The sequence below is a fragment of the Engraulis encrasicolus genome, chromosome 16, assembly GCF_034702125.1.
Source record: "Engraulis encrasicolus isolate BLACKSEA-1 chromosome 16, IST_EnEncr_1.0, whole genome shotgun sequence".
Taxonomy (NCBI): Eukaryota; Metazoa; Chordata; class Actinopteri; order Clupeiformes; family Engraulidae; genus Engraulis; species Engraulis encrasicolus.
In genome coordinates, this window is record NC_085872.1 from 38,314,908 (window position 1) to 38,335,443 (window position 20,536).

The window sequence follows — 20,536 nt, forward strand, 5'->3', positions numbered from 1 at the left end:
GCATGCAGTGCTGATGAGCAGCTCCACAGTGCCAGCAGACCTTCCACCCATAGCTGTATTTTAAGGTGTGGATGGTGGGGACATGTCCATACCACTTTTGGTACCGCTTGTCTCCGCCACTGTATTACAAATAGCCTATAATGCAAAACATTATTACAAATACAATGCAAAAGGACCATAACTGGACAATTTGCCATTGTTATGTCCCCACCACTTTCCAAGTCAAACAGACACCTTTGCCTCCACCTCCACATCTGCTGACCACCTTCCAACTTTGCTGTCAGATGACGTGACAGGTGGAGATGGAACTGTGTGCGGTGAGAATTCCGAGCAGGTAAAAACCTCAAGAACCCCTTTCTGGTTGCAGACATGCAATCAATGTCCTTTTACTGTCAGCATTGGAGAAGGAACATCTAGCTGACTACTAGGCCTACATATACATACAGGGCAAACGTACTATTTCACACAGCTCTGCATATTTGTGTCACATTTGAAGCTGATCAAACACACTGGACTGAGCAACAACTTGTCAACAACTTGTGTAGACCAGCAATGCAGAAGATGTGCATTCTTTTGATGACATAGAAGAAGCAAAGATAGGGCTACTGCACATAAGTGCTTACAGAGGTAAATGAAATGACCCATGAGGTGAAATGCAAAGAAATAAAATGACCTCTGTAAGAAAAGACACTTAAAATTTCTCATCAGACCACACGACATGGTTCCAGTGATCCATATCCTTGGTCTGTTCATTTCTCTTGAGACCAAGATAAACACATTTGCTTTAGATGGCGTCAAGCATGTGTGGTGGTAAACAAGTGAGTTTTACACAAAAAGTGCATCATCTGGCTAGTCAAGCATGGTTGTGGGACTGACATCGTTTGGCGATGTATGGATGCCGTCAACATTGGAAATCTGAATTACACCTAAAGAAGCATGCATGTCAACATGCACTGTGACTACAGAAGCAGATCATGATACTCTCCATAGGATTTCATTCAAAACTCACACCCATCTATTTCAGCCAGGTGCAGACTCAAAATGTACAATTTCAATATACTGAAAGGTTGAAACACACACTGATGACCTCCCTTTTAATCCCTTTTCATTTCGAAATGAAAAAATGAATGTTGCTGCCATAGGTGGTTGTACAAAGTATTAAGCAAAGGCTGTGAATACTTTTGTAAATATAATTTCTTTGTTTTTTATTTTTTATAAATTTTCAAAACTGTCAAGACAACTTCTTTTTCACATGGTCATAATGGAATAATTTGTGTAGGATTTTGACAACAGAGATTCATTTGTAGCATTTGGAATAAGGCTGTAAGATAATAAAATGTGACCAAATTGAAGCGCTGTGAATACTTTCCGGATTGACTGTATGTGCACATCCAGGTGCCAGACAAAAGTGTCAATAAGCCCACCCCCCAAGCACACATACACACACACAAACAAAACAAACACCTTTGCTTTTAAAATAATAATGTTTCGATCATCTTCATCAGGCATATGCCGCCTCCAACTGCACTTGTTTCTCATCTCAGTTGCCAATTTTATGAACTCCAGTCCCATCCTTTGCATGAGGATGTTGGCAGGTTTTTTTTTCTCCTGCTGCGTCTCCTTGTAGCAACCCAATGTAAGTAGGCTGCCGGATATCCGGGCACTCACATCCGGCAGCCTACTTACATTGGGTTGCTACAGGCTCTTTACGCACGGCACCTATGTCCCTTCCATCTTCAGTCAGACTCAAATCGGACCGAAATCAAGTGGTTGAGATTAAACTGTCGTAAATACACGACCGAAATCGAGTAGCTGAGGTAAAATTAACGTAAATACTCTGGCGGATATCCGGGCACTCACATCCGGCAGCCTACTTACATTGGGTTGCTACACTCCTTTCCCTTCGGGCGCTATCCCGACACTGTAGGCTACTCGGGAGTCGGCGAGACGCCGTCATCACAACTAGCGCACATCTACCGTACCGGAGTTTCAAAACGAGATCACGCTATCGTGGCAGAAGCATTGAGGCATAGCCTATTATGCTTTTCACCCAAAGTCTGATAACTTAAATATTTATTTAGCCTAAATTGTTAAGAAAAACAGTTCCTAATTTAGGCTACCTTGAACTTCCAGAGATTAATAATGCGCTAGGCCTATGCGATGGTCGATGCCATCAAAACATGTTCTTACTAAATATAACTGCATATAATGTGTTCTATCCGAGCCATGAACACAGGCTAGCCTACGTCCATAGCCTATGCCTACGTGCATGTCTAGACTACTGTGATAGACTAACCCATGGACATCATATAGAATAGTAGTAGGGCCTACCAGAGAGAGTAGAGAGAATAGAATATCTCTGGTAGTACTATCTGAGCATCGTTGCCTTGGTGAAGCAGCGCGGGTAAATTAAACCACTATGACGCTTCTTTTATTACATCATCATGACGTTCTGTAGCCTATGTAATGGGCCTACTGAAAAAAATGGGCATTCTTGGTACTTTCTGGAGAGTGTCTAGACGTGATTTTTCTTTTTCAAATGATCATTGAGTTGAGCGCACTTTGAGTGTTGACGGCCTGCGATGGGACCCTAGTTTGAAGAGATCAAGAAACGTGCGATCCAGGTGATCATGGCACCAGCTAGCCTCAACAAGGCACAGGAGCTTTGCAAACTGGTGAGGTTTCTTGTCATTCATCATTTATCTTTTGACGTTTTGTTTCAAAAATATTAAAGCTAAACACAGATGATGAGGAAGTAAGCCTTTGTACCAATTCATTTTCAGATTAATCATTATGCGGAGGAGCAGGAGGAGGCACTTAAGAATGCCAAGGAGGAGCGTGAAAAAGACAATACAGTAAGAGCACGTGCAAACTATTTTGGGTAGCCTATATCATTATCTCCCCCCAACACTTGAGATCTTTAGCTATAACTCCACACCATCATAATATCGCCATTATAATCAGAAGAGGCAGCCATAAGGGCGATGGTCCTCAGGTCTCACATTCAAATGCCCCTACACCTCAAGCCATGGCTGAAGTTCCCTTAAGCAAGGCAGCAGGGGCGGAGCTATAGGAGGGGCGAGCAGGGCATTTGCCCCTGGTCTCAGGGCACTCCTGTATTGATAGCGGGGGCCCTGTGACCTTAGCAAGCTGTATGGGGGCCCTAACAGTGTTTTACCCTGGGGCCCGGTGTGCAATTGGTGCGCCACTGCAAGGCACCTAACCCCCCACATCGCTCCAGGCGCTGCAACATCAATACCCCGTTAATAACTAAGGATGAAAGCATCAAGTAAGTGTGTTGTAATGCAGTGCTATCTGTAGGCCCTACTGTAAGCCTACACCTAATTATCTCCACACACATCTCTGGCCTCCTCTGATCTCCTCTTGCACTGTTGTAGCCTTTAAGGACAACCAAAAAAACAATAACATGACAACGAAATAATATGGAACATGTGTGAAGATATCGGTCTACTAATGCACCATTCACACACATACGCACACGCAACAAGGTCTTAACTGTAAATGTAAACCATTTCCCATCATTGGGTAGCTAATTCCTTCAACAATAAAACATCAGTCCAGTCAGTTAGTTCCACATAATGTCCAACTACCTCTCCTGCACACTTCAAAACTGATCCTGTGCTGTGCTGTGCTGTGCTGTTTGCTGCTGAATCATAGGCCATCTTGGAGTTGTCGAGCAAGGTGAGGAATTTGGAGCATGACAACGAGAAGCTGAAGATGGAGCTCCAGGAGAGGATGGTATGTGTCAGTGAGGACAACAGGGCCAAGATGGAGCTGACGAACGGCCACAACCATAAACTACAGGTACAGTCACAAAGGGCAGTCGTGGGTAAGCGGTTAGGGTGTCAAACTTGTAGCCAGTTTGACTCCCGACTCGCCCGGCAGATGGGGGGAGTAATTGACCAGCGCTCTCCCCCATCTTCCTCCATGACTGAGGTACCCTGAGCATGGTACCGTCCCGCCGCACTGCTCCTTTGGGGCCCCACTGCATGGGTGAGGCATGAATGCAATTGTGTCAGGTGCAGTGTGCACTTGTGTGCTGTGGAGTGCTGTGTCACAAAGACAATGGGAGTCGGAATGTCCCCAGGTGGGTTTTCACTTTACTTTCACAAAGAGGAGGGCTGGTACACCCAAGAAGGCACAGAGAGGGCTAGCTACAGACCCAAGTGGATCCTAGTGTCCTAGACTGGGTCTAGGTCAGTTACTAAACCTGTCAGACCCTTTTTTGTTTATAGCTGTTAGTGGCTTCAGAGAGATTCGATGAAGACGGGTACAATGGGCATTTAGCTAATATTAGTATTTCTTTCAAAAAATATAAACTTGACTTGACTTGACTAAATGCCTCAACCGGGCTTCTGTTATTGTAGAATCAATCACACGCTTAAAATTGCAGTTTAATGTCAGACATGTGAGGGGAAACACCTGAGAGGTGTACATACCTAGGGCATCATGAAATAGGTTGAATGCTTTCACTTACCTACTAATGGAAAGATTGCCTTAAATGTACCCCATTGAACAATGGGAATTGGGGAAATGTTCGAAATAAATTGGTTTAGAATCCTGGGACGATTTGAAATGTTCTAATCTAGATAGCCGACTGGCCAGACTAACTGACAAGCCTAATATTGACTATGGGCAGGCCAAGGCGAGGTACAAAGTGTGTGTAGTTAAAATGTAAATGGGGACACATACTGAAAGTGATCTTTGTGCTCTTTGTAGATGGAACTGGACATGGTCACCACCTGGTGGCAGGATGCAGATAAGCAGAATACCAAATTGGTCAAGGATGCCAACAGGCTGTGGAGCCAGAAAATAGACATTCAGGTGAGGGTGGTGAATTCAATAACAGCTTAACCCCTTAGCACAGCACTATGGCTCTCTCTCTGTAATGTCACAGCAATGTTGTTATGATGTAGTTAAGCATTTTCAGCAAGTGAATAGGGTGGCCGGCGACCCCTGCTGCAGTAAGAGGCCACATGCCATTTTCTTAAAAAATAAAAAAAATAAAAAAAAACCTCCACAGGTACCGCTTAAATGGAACATGGACTAGTACACGAACCCCTTTATTACTTGCATGAAAATAAACTGACAACAAATATTCTGGCTTCTGTCCATGTGTTTGTGTAGGATTTGCTCGAAAAGGAGATGAATCAGAACCTGATTCTAAATCTCCGTATCCAGCAGCTGCAAGAGGAGAGGACGAAGGAGAAAAGGGAGGACGAGGAGGTGATCAAGGACCTTCAGAGACAGCTGACCACCTTACAGCGGGCCATGGTACAGTACCACATGTACAGTACAGTACATCTACCCTAGTGTTTCTCAACTAGGCTCTACAGCCCCCCCATGGGGGTACTGGGGAGCCGCAGGCGAGGAGAAGGACACACATGAGGGGATCTTGATACAAATGTTTCCAGAATGAGACATTTTGAGAAAAAAAACACACCCCTGGCCTTTCTTCAGACCTCCCCCCAAAACCACACCTCCGTGAGTGCACTACATGAGTGCACAGGAAATGAGCAGCTACTGTATGCAGGGCTTCCAAACGTTGCCATGACAACCCCCTGAATATAACAGTAGATTCCAGCCAAGCCCCCCTGACATGGGCCTTGTTTTCTGTGCACCCACTTTCACAATAAGTTCATAACAGAACAGGAAACCCAATAAACACGCCGTGAAGGAGAAAATGATAACACAGTCATAGTAGATCCTGCACCAGAGATACAATAGATTACTATAGATATTGTAGTTCTTAATGGGAATTTAGCTTCGCTTACTTTTGGTTTAGTTTGCTTAACTTTACTTATTCATTTTACTCAATGATTTATTTGGACTTGCTTTCCTTTTCCTGCCAACCTGCTCCGGCCCCCCTAGCACGTCCTCACAGCCCCCCAGAGGTCCCCGGCTCCCACCTTGAACCCCTCTGATGTATGCATCGAGATGGAGGAGGAGGAGCGCGCAGAGAGCCTTCAGAAGGAGGAGGAACACGCAGACAAATTATGTCCTAAGATGGTGACAAAGACCAGACAGGTGAGGGGTGCAGTATTGGTAGAAAACAAGTGTGTAGTGCAGTTACAAATACTGTAAAGCTAGGGAGATCAAGTTTTCACAAGAACCAAACAAATGTAAGCCATGCATTTCCTATATGTATGTGAAACTATATTGCATTAAAAATGAGCTCAGTCATCCTAGACTCATGTCAAGATGAGGGAGGCTCTAAAAATGCTTTTTAGTTTGTCTTTCAAATCCATCTGCATGCAGAACCATATCGCAACAACCAATCAGAGCAAATTATTGGAGCTCACAAATACTGTTTTCAGGCCAACCAGAACGGAACCGGTGCCGGTGGCCGCACCATTACATTCGGCACCAAAGTGCTAATCTGCGAACCGCCCCCATTCATACCGGGCTCTGAACTTGTGACTGTGTTATTCTGATGAACCTGCTGACGGCCACACTGTCATCATGGTTCGCGGAGAAAAAACAAGTATTTTGCGCGAAGATCTGTGGTGTGAACACGACGGCCAGTTTGCAATAAGGTGCGGGAACGGGCACCGGCACGGTTCTCCGTCGGCCCGAATGTGCCCAGAGGGGGCGAGGAGACAGCAAGTGACATCATCAGAGGGGCGGTGGGCAATCATTACAATACTCACATGGGATGTATTTGTGCATCTTGTGAACATTGTGTGTGTGTGTGTGTGTGTGTGTGTGTGTGTGTGTGTAGAATCTGACTATTAGTGAGAAGGCGCCTGTCTACGATCTCTCACCTCACTACGCTGGGAAAACAGCAGTGAAGTCACCGGTGAAGCAGGACAAGTCCCTGCCCATGATCCCGGTGCTGAAGGAGCTGAAAAAGCTCAAGAAGCACATATGCACAGAGAGGATCAAGCCCAAGAGAGACATTAACAAGATCGTGAGTCTGGCCTGGAGAGTGTTACATTTAATGAGCTCATCTGTCATTATGAAGTAGGCCTAATATTGATGTTAAGTTTTAGTGCAAGCCAAAAGGGCATTGTCCACAGTGATGTGTTTGTGTATCATCATGTATTGTGTTTTTTTTGTGTATCATGTGAATATTGTCTATGTGTGTAGAAGATGACTTCTGAGGAGAGCACTATCTCGGAGCGCACTGACAGGACAGCCCTGATGAGCACCAGGGATGCCGTCAGCAAGAGTGTGAGTCTGGATCTCTCACAGTCTGCACTGCGGTGTTACATTTAATGATCTCTGCAAAGCATTATTCCAATGCGTCACTTTTCGAGTCATCGACCAGATGGCAATATTGGACACCAAATGTATGCATTTGGCATCTAAAATTGAAACTGCACTTAAAACCACGCCCTCATGGCTATATGTCTTCACTGACGGTCAGGTTTAGGGAAGGGTCTAGGTCTAGGCAACTGTATCAACATGACACACATTAGGTACTGTTTATACTCGACATCAAACATTGACGCCGTTAAATGGTTGAAAAATCAAGCCAGGGTGAAAAGGCTGCGCTGACTGATCTATCCCTCGTTACAAAGTAATTTTAGGAAGAGAGCAAAGTCACACTCTCACAGTCAAGTTTTACCAGGATTTGACCGGGAGGCAGGTGCCGATGTCTAGTCCTAATACTAGTGAACTCATTACTGGTTACAAAGTCATATTAAAAAAGACAAATTCTATGAAGACAGCAAGTGAAAGTTCTGTGTTCTCATAAGGGATGTATTTGTGTATCGTGCGAATGTTGTGTGCGTAGAAGATGGAGGAGAGGGTGATGACACAGATGAGGTGCGCTTCGTGGAGAGAAGTCTCAGGCCACACAAAAGTCCAGAACAAGGCTGAGACAATGCCAAAGGTGCATCTTAATGAGGCCAAGGCTCCATCCTTGATCCGGGAGCTGAAACAGCCAGAGCAGCCATGCACCGAGAGGACGGACCTGAAGGACCTCAAAGGAGACATTAGCAAGAATGTGAGTCTGGATCTCTCACAATCGGTAGAGTGTCACATGTATCCAATAGCTACAGTAGTAGTAGTAGCTGCCAGCATGCTTCACTCTGTTCATTAAATGTAAGGATGTTGGCCAAAATGATGAACTCAGATATGATTTAAGAAAATGAGGCCTACCTTGCATCAACTGTGTTGTTTCGTTGCCTGTTGCACAGGTGCGTTTCAGTGTGTTTCTAAGTCTCCAGTGTGTTTCTAACTAAACCAAGAGAGGACCTGCGCCTTTCAAAGTGGCTTTTGTAATGTGGTTTTGGATTAAAGCAATTGAAAATCAGCTCATATTCTTAATAGTCCCACAGTATGGCCTATTTTTTTTAAAAAGAGCGAACGTTTTGGGCGACCCCATCCTTAGTTAAAAAAAAAAAAAAACACTGAAGGAGGGCCACTGTATCCAGGTGTTAACCTTAACTTTTTGTTTTGTTGCTTTTTTTCTCTGCGTGTGTAGAAGTCGACTGGTGAGGAGCACAAAAAGCTCCTTAATTACTGGAATTCAAGAGCCGTTCTAGTTGAGATTCTTGACGAGACCTAGACTGGCTCTGGGAATGAACAGATGGTTCTTAGAAAATGTGCTCTTTTGGACTCGGAAATTTTTGAAAATAAAATATATGTTTGGCGTAATATTTTTTGTGTGTTTTAATTGTCCATCAGGTGTAGAAACACACTATGTACGTGGTTGTGCTTACGTTGTTTAAATAATGTATATTTTTACAGTTTTGTTTAACAAGTGTCATTTCCACCACACTGCAGCAATATGTTGTACAAGCAAAAATATGAATTTGACCATTTAGTTGAAGCCATAGCTGTATAAATATTAAAACCTCAAAATTTCATTATTGTGGCAATCACATTTCTTTTCTTTAAACCCAAAAATGTATGGTGTGATGGAAATGACCACATGGCTGTACACATAAACATGCTTAGCAAAGGTACCCTTTGTTATCCTTGAAAGCTTTAACATCAGTCTTAACATTGAAAAATAACACCATTGATAAACATCAGTGAGATGGTAGACAAATTGATTGTAACAATTTTATAGCCAAAAACCAGCATGAATGTCATTTCCACCATAATGTGGTGGAAATTACTGTGATGGAAATTACATTGTTAAAGGGGTATGCCACTATTTTGGGGCTTAATACAGTTAAAATCGTTGGCTGGGGTTTATAAAGGTGGTAAAGTGTCTTGTTTTTCATGTAAGCCGTTGCCTTGCTTTAAGACAAGTTAAAAGAGGGAGCATGTCGCTAAGCTAGTGAAAGTCAATGGATCCGTGTAGCATGCTACAATGCTACATGGATCCATTGACTTTCACTAGCTTAGCGACATATTCCCTCTTTTAACTTGTCTTAAAGCATGACAACGCTTAACATGAAAAACAAGACACTTTACCACCTTTATAAACCCCAGCCAACGATTTTAACTGTATTAAGCCCCAAAATAGTTGCATACCCCTTTAAGGTTTTTTGACAAAAAAATGCAAATTTGCATGAGAGATTAGGTTTTAATTGATACTTGGTGGTTAATGTACACAAACCACACATATTCAACTAAATATTAATATATTTTCAAGAATATCCCTGATGATATAACATGTTTGGAAATGACACGCAACTAATATATTTATTGAAACCGCCAGGTTTGAATTGACTATTCTTCAATAACTGTTGGGGAAATTGAAAATTCATTCCATATCCAATTTTTGCTTTGATTTCACTGTACTTGTGAAAGGCTCACAATTTTGTTTAAATTTACTATTTCGTTGCTGTGGTGGAAATTACGCTGATACCGTGTGACAGCTATATTTTGGATAAAAAATTATATTGCTGGCCATCTCAAATTGAGAACTATAATGCATTTCTATTATTTAACTGATTCTTTATTAATTAAGCGGGCTTGCGGAGCAAGGACCATGCAGAGCATGGCCCTTGCAGAGCAAGGCCCGTTTATTATTATAGCTTGGTCTTGTGCAGGGCAGCAGTAAAAATAGAAAATGGATCTCCTCCTAGGCCTTTCGAGATAGAGACACCGTTCAAACACTAAAACGACCGGCTCGGCTTGGAGCTTGCGTACACTAATAGGCTTCTCCATGTCTCTTGTCGTTTTCCCGTTTTTGGCGATTTTGTTAAAGCCTGGGTCTCCATTGAAAACTATGGTGGAACCTTCATGAACGACAGTTCCGCCACTCTAGAGATTAGAGTGTAGGAGGCTTTTTCGGTCATAAAACATCAACACTTTCACCTAGAAGTTTAGTTGACGCGTTGTTAGCGAGCTCTATGGGATGTCTCCAAATGGTCAAAGTTTCATCTCCCAAATCCCAATACTTTTTAAATGGCAGGTTTGTAAAAAAAACAGGCCTGGCTCTATGGAGAATCCCAGTCTTTCGAAAAGGGCATTTTTCAAGAGATCAGCGCATGTCCCACACGGAGGTCCATTTGTGCCTGAAAAATTTAACCTATAAACTTCATTCAAAGACTGTTAGAGAGATCACAAGCATGTGAAAAGGACACGTGCCAACTCCTTTTAGTTTTTTTACAACGATGTTGTAAAGACAAAAAACTCATTCTCATTTTCTCCCCTGTTAAAGGCTCAATACTAACTGTCAGTTAGTATCAGAACAGGTGCTCCCAATGAAGGATTCCATCTTAACTGCCACTGTCTCAAGATTCTATTCTTAACGAGCAGGTGCGAGCAGCCATTCTAGAAGTCTATTGTTTAGCTCTTCAATGCAATGTAATATAGTCTTGCTGGACTGTGTATGACAGCTAGCTGCTTGGCTTAGTGGTAATGCATGCCGCTGCATTAGAGATATGGAGGTTGAGGGTTCGAAACCCATCGAAGCCATGTTGATTTTCTAAATTATATCATATGCAGCGTTCCTTGGCCGACTTAAAATGCCATGTATATCATTTAGTATGGATGGCAAATGTGCTGAATTACAGATATTGAGGTTGGGGGTTCGAAACCCAGTCAAAGCCATGTTGATTTTCAAAATTATATCATATGCAGTGTTCCTTAGCCAACTTCAAATGCCATGTATGTCATTTAGTATGCATGGCAAATGTGCTGGATTACAGATATGGAGGTTGGGGGTTCGAATCCCAGTCAAAGCCATGTTGATTTTCTAAATTATATCATATGCAGCGTTCCTTGGCCGACTTAAAATGCCATGTATATCATTTAGTATGCATGGCAAATGTGCTGGATTACAGATATGGAGGTTGGGGGTTCGAATCCCAGTCAAAGCCATGTTGATTTTCTAAATTATATCATATGCAGCGTTCCTTGGCCGACTTAAAATGCCATGTATATCATTTAGTATGGATGGCAAATGTGCTGAATTACAGATATTGAGGTTGGGGGTTCGAAACCCAGTCAAAGCCATGTTGATTTTCAAAATTATATCATATGCAGTGTTCCTTAGCCAACTTAAAATACCATCTATGTCATTAAGTATATCCCCAAAACGCAGAGCTACAACACTTTCAAGATGGCTGAATCCAAGATGGCTGAATTGTTTGGCCCATAACTTCTGACTGGGTGGATGGAGTTTTCCAAGATTTCTTTTAGCTTTGTTTTCTCAATAGTACTTTGTTTCATCTCTGCCCCAAAAGGCAAGCCCGCTTCCAGCATTTTCTGTGAGAATGCATTTCTAGTTTATTATTATCGTTCTTGTGCAGGGGGACAGTAAAAATAGAAAATGGATATCCTCCTAGGCCTTTCGAGATAGAGACACCGTTCAAACACTAAAACGACCGGCTCGGCTTGGAGATCGCGTATATTAATAGGCTTTTCAGTGTCTTTTGTCGTTTTCCCGTTTTTGGCGATTTTGTGAAAGCTTTGGTCCCCATTGAAAACAATGCTGGAACCTTCATGAACCAAGGTTCCGCCACTCTAAAGATTAGAGTGTAGGAGGCTTTTTCGGTCATAAAACATCAACACATCACTTTTTCACCTAGAAGTTTAGTTGACGCGTTGTTAGCGAGCTCTATGGGATGTCTCCAAATTGTGAAAGTTTCATCTCCCAACTCCCAATACTTTTTAAATGGCAGGTTTGTAAAAAAAACCAGGCCTGGCTCTATGGAGAATCCCATTCTTTCGAAAAGTGCATTTTTCAAGAGATCAGCGCATGTCCCACACGGAGGTCCATTTGTGCCTGAACCCTTTCACCTATAAACTTCATTCAAAGACTGTTAGAGAGATCACAAGCATGACTCCGATCTGTGAAAAGGACACGTGCCAACTCCTTTTAGTTTTTTTACAACGATGTTGTAAAGACAAAAAAACTCATTCTCATCCTCTCCCCTGTCTAGAGCTCAATACTAACTGTCTTTCAGTCAATCACAACAGGTGCAGCCAATGAAGTGTTCCATTTCAACTGTCACTGTCTCAAGATTCTATTCTTAACGAGCAGGTGCGAGCAAGCATTCTAGAAGTCTATTGTTCAGCTCTGCAATGCAATGTAATATAGTCTTGCTGGACTCTGCATGACAATTAGCTGCTTGGCTTAGTGGTAATGCATGCTGCTGCATTAGAGAGATGGAGGTTGAGGGTTCGAATCCCACCTGAAGCCATGTTGATTTTCTAAATTATATCATATGCAGCGTTCCTTGGCCGACTTAAAATGCCATGTATATCATTTAGTATGGATGGCAAATGTGCTGAATTACAGATATTGAGGTTGGGGGTTCGAAACCCAGTCAAAGCCATGTTGATTTTCAAAATTATATCATATGCAGTGTTCCTTGGCCAACTTAAAATGCCATGTATGTCATTTAGTATGCATGGCAAATGTGCTGGATTACAGATATGGAGGTTGGGGGTTCGAATCCCAGTCAAAGCCATGTTGATTTTTAAAAATTATATCATATGCAGTGTTCCTTGGCCAACTTAAAATGCCATGTATGTCATTTAGTATGAATGGCAAATGTGCTGAATTAGGGATATGGGGGTTGGAGGTTCGAACCACAGTCGAAGCCATGTTGATTTTCAAAATTATATCATATGCAGTGTTCCTTAGCCAACTTCAAATATCATGTATTGTATGTCATTTAATATCAATGGCAAAGGGGTTGGATTACAGATATGGAGGTTGTGAGTTCTAATCCCGCTCGAAGCCATGTTGATTTTCAAAATTATATCATATGCAGTGTTCCTTAGCCAACTTAAAATACCATGTATGTCATTTAGTATATCCCCAAAACGCAGAGCTACAACACTTTCAAGATGGCTGAATCCAAGATGGCTGAATTGTTTGGCCCATAACTTCTGACTGGGTGGATGGAGTTTTTCCAAGATTTCTTTTAGCTTTGTTTTCTCAATAGTACTTTGTCTCATCTCTGCCCCAAAAGGCAAGCCCGCTTCCAGCATTTTCTGTGAGAATGCATTTCTAGTTTACATAATTTTCTTTCAAATACATTTCTTTAAGTATAAAAGTCTGGGTGTGTGACAACCTAAAAGATGTTGAAAAGTGAGGAAAATATCAAAATAGAGCGGTGTTAAATTTTGTCAGAGCTGGTTTTATGCTGAAGTGAACATAGGAAGTGAAATAATCCCCAAATTCTATTCTAGTCAATTTTTTAAAAATGGACCCCATGAACAGTAAAAGTACACATTTTCCAAGAATCACCCAAACACAAGTGTTCTATACAAAAGAAAATGTATAGAAAGTATAGAAAACATATACTGTAAGATATATTTTTTATAGTATACAATATAGAAGACATACCGTATAGTATATGACAAATAGCCTCATCAAGATCCCAACTGGCAGCCTATGCATACGAGTTAAATGCAATAAAATTACATTAAAAAAAACAAAAAACATATGTGATTGTCTCAGTTCCGCGTGGACCATAACTGGAAAATTTGCCATTGTAATGAACCCACCACTTTCCAAGTCAAACAGACACCTTTGCTTCCACCTCCACATCTGCTGACCACCTTCCAACTTTGCTGTCAGTTGACGTGACAGGTGGAGATGGAACTGTGTGCGGTGAGAATTCCGAGCAGGTGAAAACCTCAGGAACCCCTTTCTGGTTGCAGACATGCAGTCAATGTCCTTTTACTGTCAGCATTGGAGAAGGAACATCTGCACTAGACTATTCCAGAAGTCGCTGCTGCCTCAGCAGCCCCAAGGGCTGGGCAACATCTAGGCAAAAAAGATGGCTGAGATTGAAGAGCTTTCTAGCCAAAAAATACAAAGATGCCCAAGATCAATTTCTGCAATATACACATTTGGAATGTGTGTAATTTGGTATAAATGCCCTGTTTTGACAACTGCAATGTTTTGTTAATTGTATGAATGTATAGCCCACAAGTAAAATGTCATATCTATTCATGCGATAACTCAAGATTCCAACAAGGCGCCACAGGAAAGTGGATCCCGGGCTAACTCCTACCAACATAGGTAGGGTTTTATGAATCACCTTTTATACACTTGTTGTTGTCTGATGCTTTTTCTGTTCTTGTGGTTATCATTTTGTGTGATACTCATTTGCATGCTCTTCAGCAGGTCAGAATGTGGATTCACCTGCCTTCCATGTCTGTTTCTCTCAGCAGAAGCCTTGCAAACACTCCTTTATCAACAGGATGTTTGCTTCCTGTTTTCAGGGTTCAGAGGAATCATGAAGATTTTTTTTTTCTTTTGACTCCATTATACATTTTCCCACACCATTTTCAACTGCTTCCCACCAGTAAAAACCTCTATTCTTACATTTTTTTTCTTTTGAACCTATATATAAAAGCTGCCCTTTAATTTCCGTGACAACATTTATAACTAATAATAAAGCAATATAGCCATCTTTGAGAATAAAAGGTAAAACTTCATGCAACTATGCCTATTACAATCAACACTTTTTTTTCATTTTGTCTAAGTGTGGCCATGAATTGGTTTTGCACAATGTTCATAGAAAAGTGTCAATATTTCGGTCTTCTCATGAAACAAAATAATCAAACAATGCCAGTGGTCATGCCTTTGACTTTGAGCAGAAAGCTTCACTTCGAACACAGCTGAAGCACAATGCATAACTGCTTCAAACTAAAACAAACTGGATCCAAATTGGTTCCAACTGGGTCAAGTTGGTTTCCTTGAAACTGAATCAAATCGGTGCAAACTGGTTCAAACTGATTTGAACAGGTTTTCTAGATCAAAGTGCTCCAAACTACTTTACTCCAAAAAGGTTAAAATGGGCTCAAAAGTGGTTCAGACCATTTCAGTCTTGTTCAATCTGATTCAGTTCAAACCAGTCCAAACCGGGTAGGAGCCAATTTGGACAACCATCAGTCAAAAACCCACACATTATTTTCCTCTACCCTTACTCATACTCACTCACTCACTCTCACACACACATAACAGGTTAAGGTTTGTGTTGCTTACTGGTGTAACAGGAAATGTTTTATTCTTTCAATTTTGCCCCAAACAAACCTGTTGCGCAGCGCCCACTGTTAAACTGAGAAACAGGACTGCTGCATTTTGGTTGAGTGAGATAAATCAGGAGTAAGATAAATCAGTGATATAGTAGCCCATAGAAAGACAGTGGTGGATAGTGTCTCTGGAATTTGTTGTATTTTTGAATAATCACATGAGAACAGATTTAGTATAAATCATATTTAACCAATTACAGGAACATGTACAAGGTGCAGAAAGAAGACAAAGTGTGCAGTAACATCCACATGGCTGTGCATATAACACACAGGTATAGCCCATACACATACTTGCAGTCCATCAGTCTTCTTCTCTTTTCTTCATCTTCTGGACTCACATCCACACGTGTGTGCACACCCAGATGCCCACACACATACACACACGTGGGGAAATGACTCTTTTGCATAGAATTGGCCACAAAGAAAATGAAGTTCATTTGGGTCAAAAGAGTCATGCCTTAGTTCAGTGGCTACTTCCTCAATAGTGGCCATTTTCTAAACAAAATCATTTAACAAGATTGTAAGATATTTCAAGAAAGCATTTACATTACAAGCACATTGTAGTTTTGATTCAGATATGCAAAAGTAATACAAATATTTACAAATGTGAGATTTCATTAAATATTGTAAAAATAAAAAAAAAGACAAAAGACAAAAAAAAAATTAAATGGATTTATATATCTTCATGAATCATGTTTACATCTTTAAAAGAAAACTGTCTCTATGAAAAGACATAAAGCAAGCAACAAGCTTTGCAAAACACTTTTGTACATTTAGCTTAACAGGATGGATCACATGATCTGACATATCTGCACCAACACAGGCAGACATAGAGGCTCTTGCAAATACGGAATCACCTTCATAATTTTAGATGTTGTTTTGCGGTACACATAATCTTTGAAGTACTTCATAGTTATTAGTTGACAGGCTATGACATATTCACCACAGTGTAGTTTTGGTCACAGTCATCTAAAATAAACAAAAGCGCATCAAACATAAAACATGTCTTAACATGAGCACTTGATAAAACATTAGACGTGGGTTGTGCCAGAGGTATGATGAAATAAACCATAGCAGAATTAAATTTTAACTATTTTGTCCATACAAGAACTCTGTTTATATTGTATGTTTGTATTCACACATTCCAACCTCCTGTGTGAATATTGTTTGAAACAGTGTCTTGCATGCGTGTTATTGTACTGCCCATACATGGTATGTTGATGATCAGGTAACTCAGACACACGTACATACCATGCATTAGCTGCCAAATCTGCCTTAAAAAGTACAATCTGAAAAAAAATACAGTTAAGACCAAACATTTTTTAGAGCATTTCTGGGGGGAACATAACACTAACAAAAAATACTAAGAGACAGACATATGGGGAATAAATAAATAAAAAATGGCCATTGTTGCGACAGATGTAAAGGGGCATCGTTCATTTAAAACACAATGTTGCTTTCTTTCTAGCCAAAGATAAAACTCAACCAATTAGGATAAGCAATGCTGCAGTTCTTGTCTCTTCCGGCTCAGGTTGGAAAAAGAATGATAACAAATTACAACAGGGGCGACCTCTGCACCTAGCTTACACTCTATCCCCCTGATCTTTGTAAGTAAAATGTAATTGTATAGATCTTGCTCATCTTAGGCAAACAGAAATATTTAGTTTCCAACTTCACAACTGTAACAACAACAAAAAATTCAACATTTTGAGATGTCTTGAAAAAGAAAGCACATGAAACACAAGAAATAGGAAGGCAGCTGAGAGACTTAAAAAACATTACTGTACTTAACAAAATTGTTTCTTGGGCCTCTTATCCCCTCTGGCATCTATAAAACAGGCTTGTAAACTCAGCACTGCTCATCTTGCTTTTTTGTCAAATATCACTATATGGGCGAGAGTACAGTGCTGATTGAACACAATTGACACGTTTGAGGTGACTGATAGCACTAGCCCTTGCGAGAGAGAGAGAGACAGAGAGAGAGACAGAGAGAGAGAGAGAATCAGTGCAGTAGAGAAAAGGAGGCAATGCTTGCTTACATTCAAAAGAACAAGGCTTGTGTTAGATTAAAACACACGCACAAATACCTAAGTGAAGCATTAGCCTTGAACAAAACATGCACACTTCTCTCTTTTCCTCCCTAACCACACACATCCACTCTAATAACACTGAGACAGATAGTCTCTGTTCAAGGTGAACAAATACAGACATTAACATACAGAGGTACATGCATGCATCCATCAATACAGAGGTTTGTGTGTACATGGGCACTAACTTGGAGAACAGCTATGATTTCCACAGTATTCTCCTCTCACCCTGCCTCTTCCCAGTCACACTTCACAAAACAGTACAAGCTCTTCATTGCAGACACGTACCAAAATTACACTACTTTGGTTTTCTGTATGGGGAAATGCTTTAAAAATTACTCATACAAATACATTTATCTATATCATGAAAAACTATATTTTTTATATTTATTTTATATGCTATACTATGAATATACTATATAAAATAAAATAATGAAAATACTTCATTGTTTTGCTTTAAAATGACATTATACATCATCAGCTGGCAAGGAGGGTATATGAATCTTGGCACGTGTGAAGTAGGCCATCCTCTCCCTAGAGACAGAAAATAATAAAAGTAGAGAGAAAAGGAAAACGACAGTGAGAAACCCATAGAGAAAGATAAAGGCAGGGCATATTTGATGAAGAAAGATCAAGTTCCGTACACACAATCATCTGGCAAGACATGATTCATGCATTAACACAGTCATATGGTATGCAGCCCCTGGAAAGATTATTTTCACTGTAAGCGACAACATTAATTATATAGAATTTAGGTTCCTTACAGAAACCTGTTGACCAAATATTTCGTGTCGTAATTAAGTAGATCACTGTGGCAGTGCAACTGTCTTTGCTCACTCACAGGAGCCTGGCCACAAGATGCCAAATAAACATGGAGGTGAGAACAGGAGATGCAGTGACACTCTGCAACCACTGTGGGGAGCTGAAACACCTTCACTAGTCGGCAGACGGCTCAAGGCCCAAAGCTTACAGGTGTGGACTCTTTTACAAAGCAGATCATAACTATTGGTTGGCTGACTTCCTCTGCCACTCCAGACAGTCTGGTAAGCATAGAAGCCCCTCGCGGGAGTTGTGAGTTGGCCACTAACTAAGTTGGAGTCCCAACTCAAATATCAAATGACATACATATAACTCACACGTTTTATACTTTTCCCCTGATGGGCATATGGAGGACATCTCACCTGAACGACTGAACCTGCAGAGGGACCTTCTGGCTCTGCTCACGGAGGCGGCACACGTCCTTGGAGGCCTTCCTCATCAGCTTCTCTGCTTTCTGCTCTTGCCTCTGCTCCTCCTTTGACTGCTCAGCCTGACATTGTGGTGAGGAAATTACAGAGGAAAAGGGAGAGATGTAGACAGACAGGGGGTGGGGAATGTGTCAATACACTGTATATTTTGCAGTGTTGTTTCAACACTGGCAGAAAGTAAAACACAATCTTCTAATTGGAGACACTTTCTTCAATGTTGAAATTCATTTTGTGCAGGGCCATCCAAACCCAGACAGAACTGAATGTACCCTGAACTCTTGAAGAAGTGTAGTGCCCTGTGGAAGTTTCCATAGCAGCCTGCATTTCAAGGCTAGCGCAAGGTCAGAACAAAGTTGCACAAAAATCCAAACACAGACAGACAGCATTTAATCAACACATAATCAAGACACATGGGAAAACACACAGAAACGCACACATGCACAGTCACACTAAATAAAGACAGGGACACGGGAAAAAAAACAGCCCTCGAGACCTGCTGAGATTTAAAACTACAGCCTCCCCCAAAAGAAAAATCAATACCATAATCCTACAAAGTCAAACAAGATGTCTGCTGCTCCACTTTCAGTATCGCCCTGCAGTAAAACAGGTCTGGTTGGCCGTGGTGTTGTTAACCAGTGCCTTCCGAGCCTGGGAATGAATAACAGGGACAGATATACCTGGCGGCTGATGTAATGTTTTGGCTGGAGCTTATGCACATGCTGGCTGCCTGCTTCATCACCTGTGCAGTGTGCCTTGAGGTGCCTTGGAAGCTGAAATATGCTACAAGTGCCAGTGCACGTGCACACAAGGATGGCAGCATCATACATGTACTGTGTGTCTTTACATGTACGCATATGCATGAGGAGAACACCTCACACCAGCTACAACTGGCATATTTTGGCACCAAAACAAACAAAAAAACACACACACAAAAAAAACCAATTGAAATGAGCTTAATGTGCCACCGTGGTCAAAGTCTTGCAAAGTTTCTCTGAAATCAAACACTCATTTCTTAAAGGACAAGAGTGTTTCTTTTTGCCATCAGGCCCTTATTGAAAATGTAAAATACCGTTTGCTACTCACCCATGGAGCACTCCCAAAGATATTAGGCGTGGTGATGTTGGGTGATATCCATAAAACGCCATTCATTCAGGCAAGTAAATGCTGGCACTAAATACATTACTTTTAATATATGATCTATGATCAGGTCACACTACGGTAGTAATATCATGTAGTGAATGTTTTTTGGCACCAGATGCGTCAGGCAAACAACACTTAATAAACTGCGAGGTTACGGTTTTGTATAGTTACCTCCGCCAGGAGGTTATGTGATCGCCCGAATTTGTGTGTGTGTTCGTCACGCTACTATTACATGGCCTACCACAGGGTGCGCAAGGACCACTGAGGAGGAGCCCTGAGCAGCACCACGGTGATTTGCTGCTTCCCCAATCCCCGCGCACTGAAGCCATCAGCACTACAAACATTCCATAGACCTAGACTTCATAACGAATGAACGCTGGAGATGCGGCGAACAGTGATTTTCAATACGAAATAGAGAGCAGGCCCGGGTGCCGATCAACTGCCCACAGTACCAAGACCAGCTCGCAATAACCCTCATGAACGGATTCCCATAGGCTAGGCCTATTCACAGGTAGGAGGAACTTCTCCAACAAGTGTAGTGTCGGGGTAGGCAATGATTCCGCCAGTCGAGTCGACATGTCTCTCGCTAAGCAATTGCGTTTGCACCACAACGTTGGTGTCACGATATTGCAACAG

The 20,536-nt window shown here is 41.5% G+C and overlaps 2 protein-coding genes across 2 annotated transcripts in view; one reads left to right on the forward strand and one right to left on the reverse strand.

The window, feature by feature from the left end:
- Nucleotides 1–2,473: 2,473 nt before the first annotated feature.
- LOC134466575 (titin homolog) lies at nt 2,474–8,627 on the forward strand. The gene is made up of 10 exons (XM_063220472.1): nt 2,474–2,675; nt 2,784–2,855; nt 3,679–3,825; nt 4,741–4,845; nt 5,149–5,295; nt 5,893–6,048; nt 6,743–6,931; nt 7,111–7,194; nt 7,760–7,972; nt 8,453–8,627. Exons 1-10 carry the CDS (start codon nt 2,631–2,633, stop codon nt 8,534–8,536), a joined length of 1,242 nt encoding a protein of 413 aa, XP_063076542.1. The 5' UTR covers nt 2,474–2,630; the 3' UTR covers nt 8,537–8,627.
- Nucleotides 8,628–15,578: 6,951 nt separating this feature from the next.
- The window catches only part of LOC134465740 (protein WWC2-like), a 59,219-nt gene continuing 54,261 nt past the window's right edge, over nt 15,579–20,536 (reverse strand). Inside the window, exons 22-23 of the mRNA XM_063219572.1 lie at nt 18,695–18,822; nt 15,579–18,047 (exon numbers count right to left, since the gene is read on the reverse strand). Coding sequence (XP_063075642.1) covers nt 17,981–18,047; nt 18,695–18,822 — 195 coding nt within the window. The 3' untranslated portion in view covers nt 15,579–17,980. The remainder of the gene's footprint in view (nt 18,048–18,694; nt 18,823–20,536) is intronic.

What these genes read in the sequence shown, in the direction of transcription:
- LOC134466575 (XM_063220472.1), top strand. Translation starts at nt 2,631, where the DNA reads ATGGCACCAGCTAGCCTCAACAAGGCACAGGAGCTTTGCAAACTG. An exon ending in AGCGTGAAAAAGACAATACA is followed by an intron (nt 2,856 to 3,678) that starts GTAAGAGCACGT and finishes GCTGAATCATAG; the next exon opens with GCCATCTTGGAGTTGTCGAG. An exon ending in AGAGAGACATTAACAAGATC is followed by an intron (nt 6,932 to 7,110) that starts GTGAGTCTGGCC and finishes CTATGTGTGTAG; the next exon opens with AAGATGACTTCTGAGGAGAG.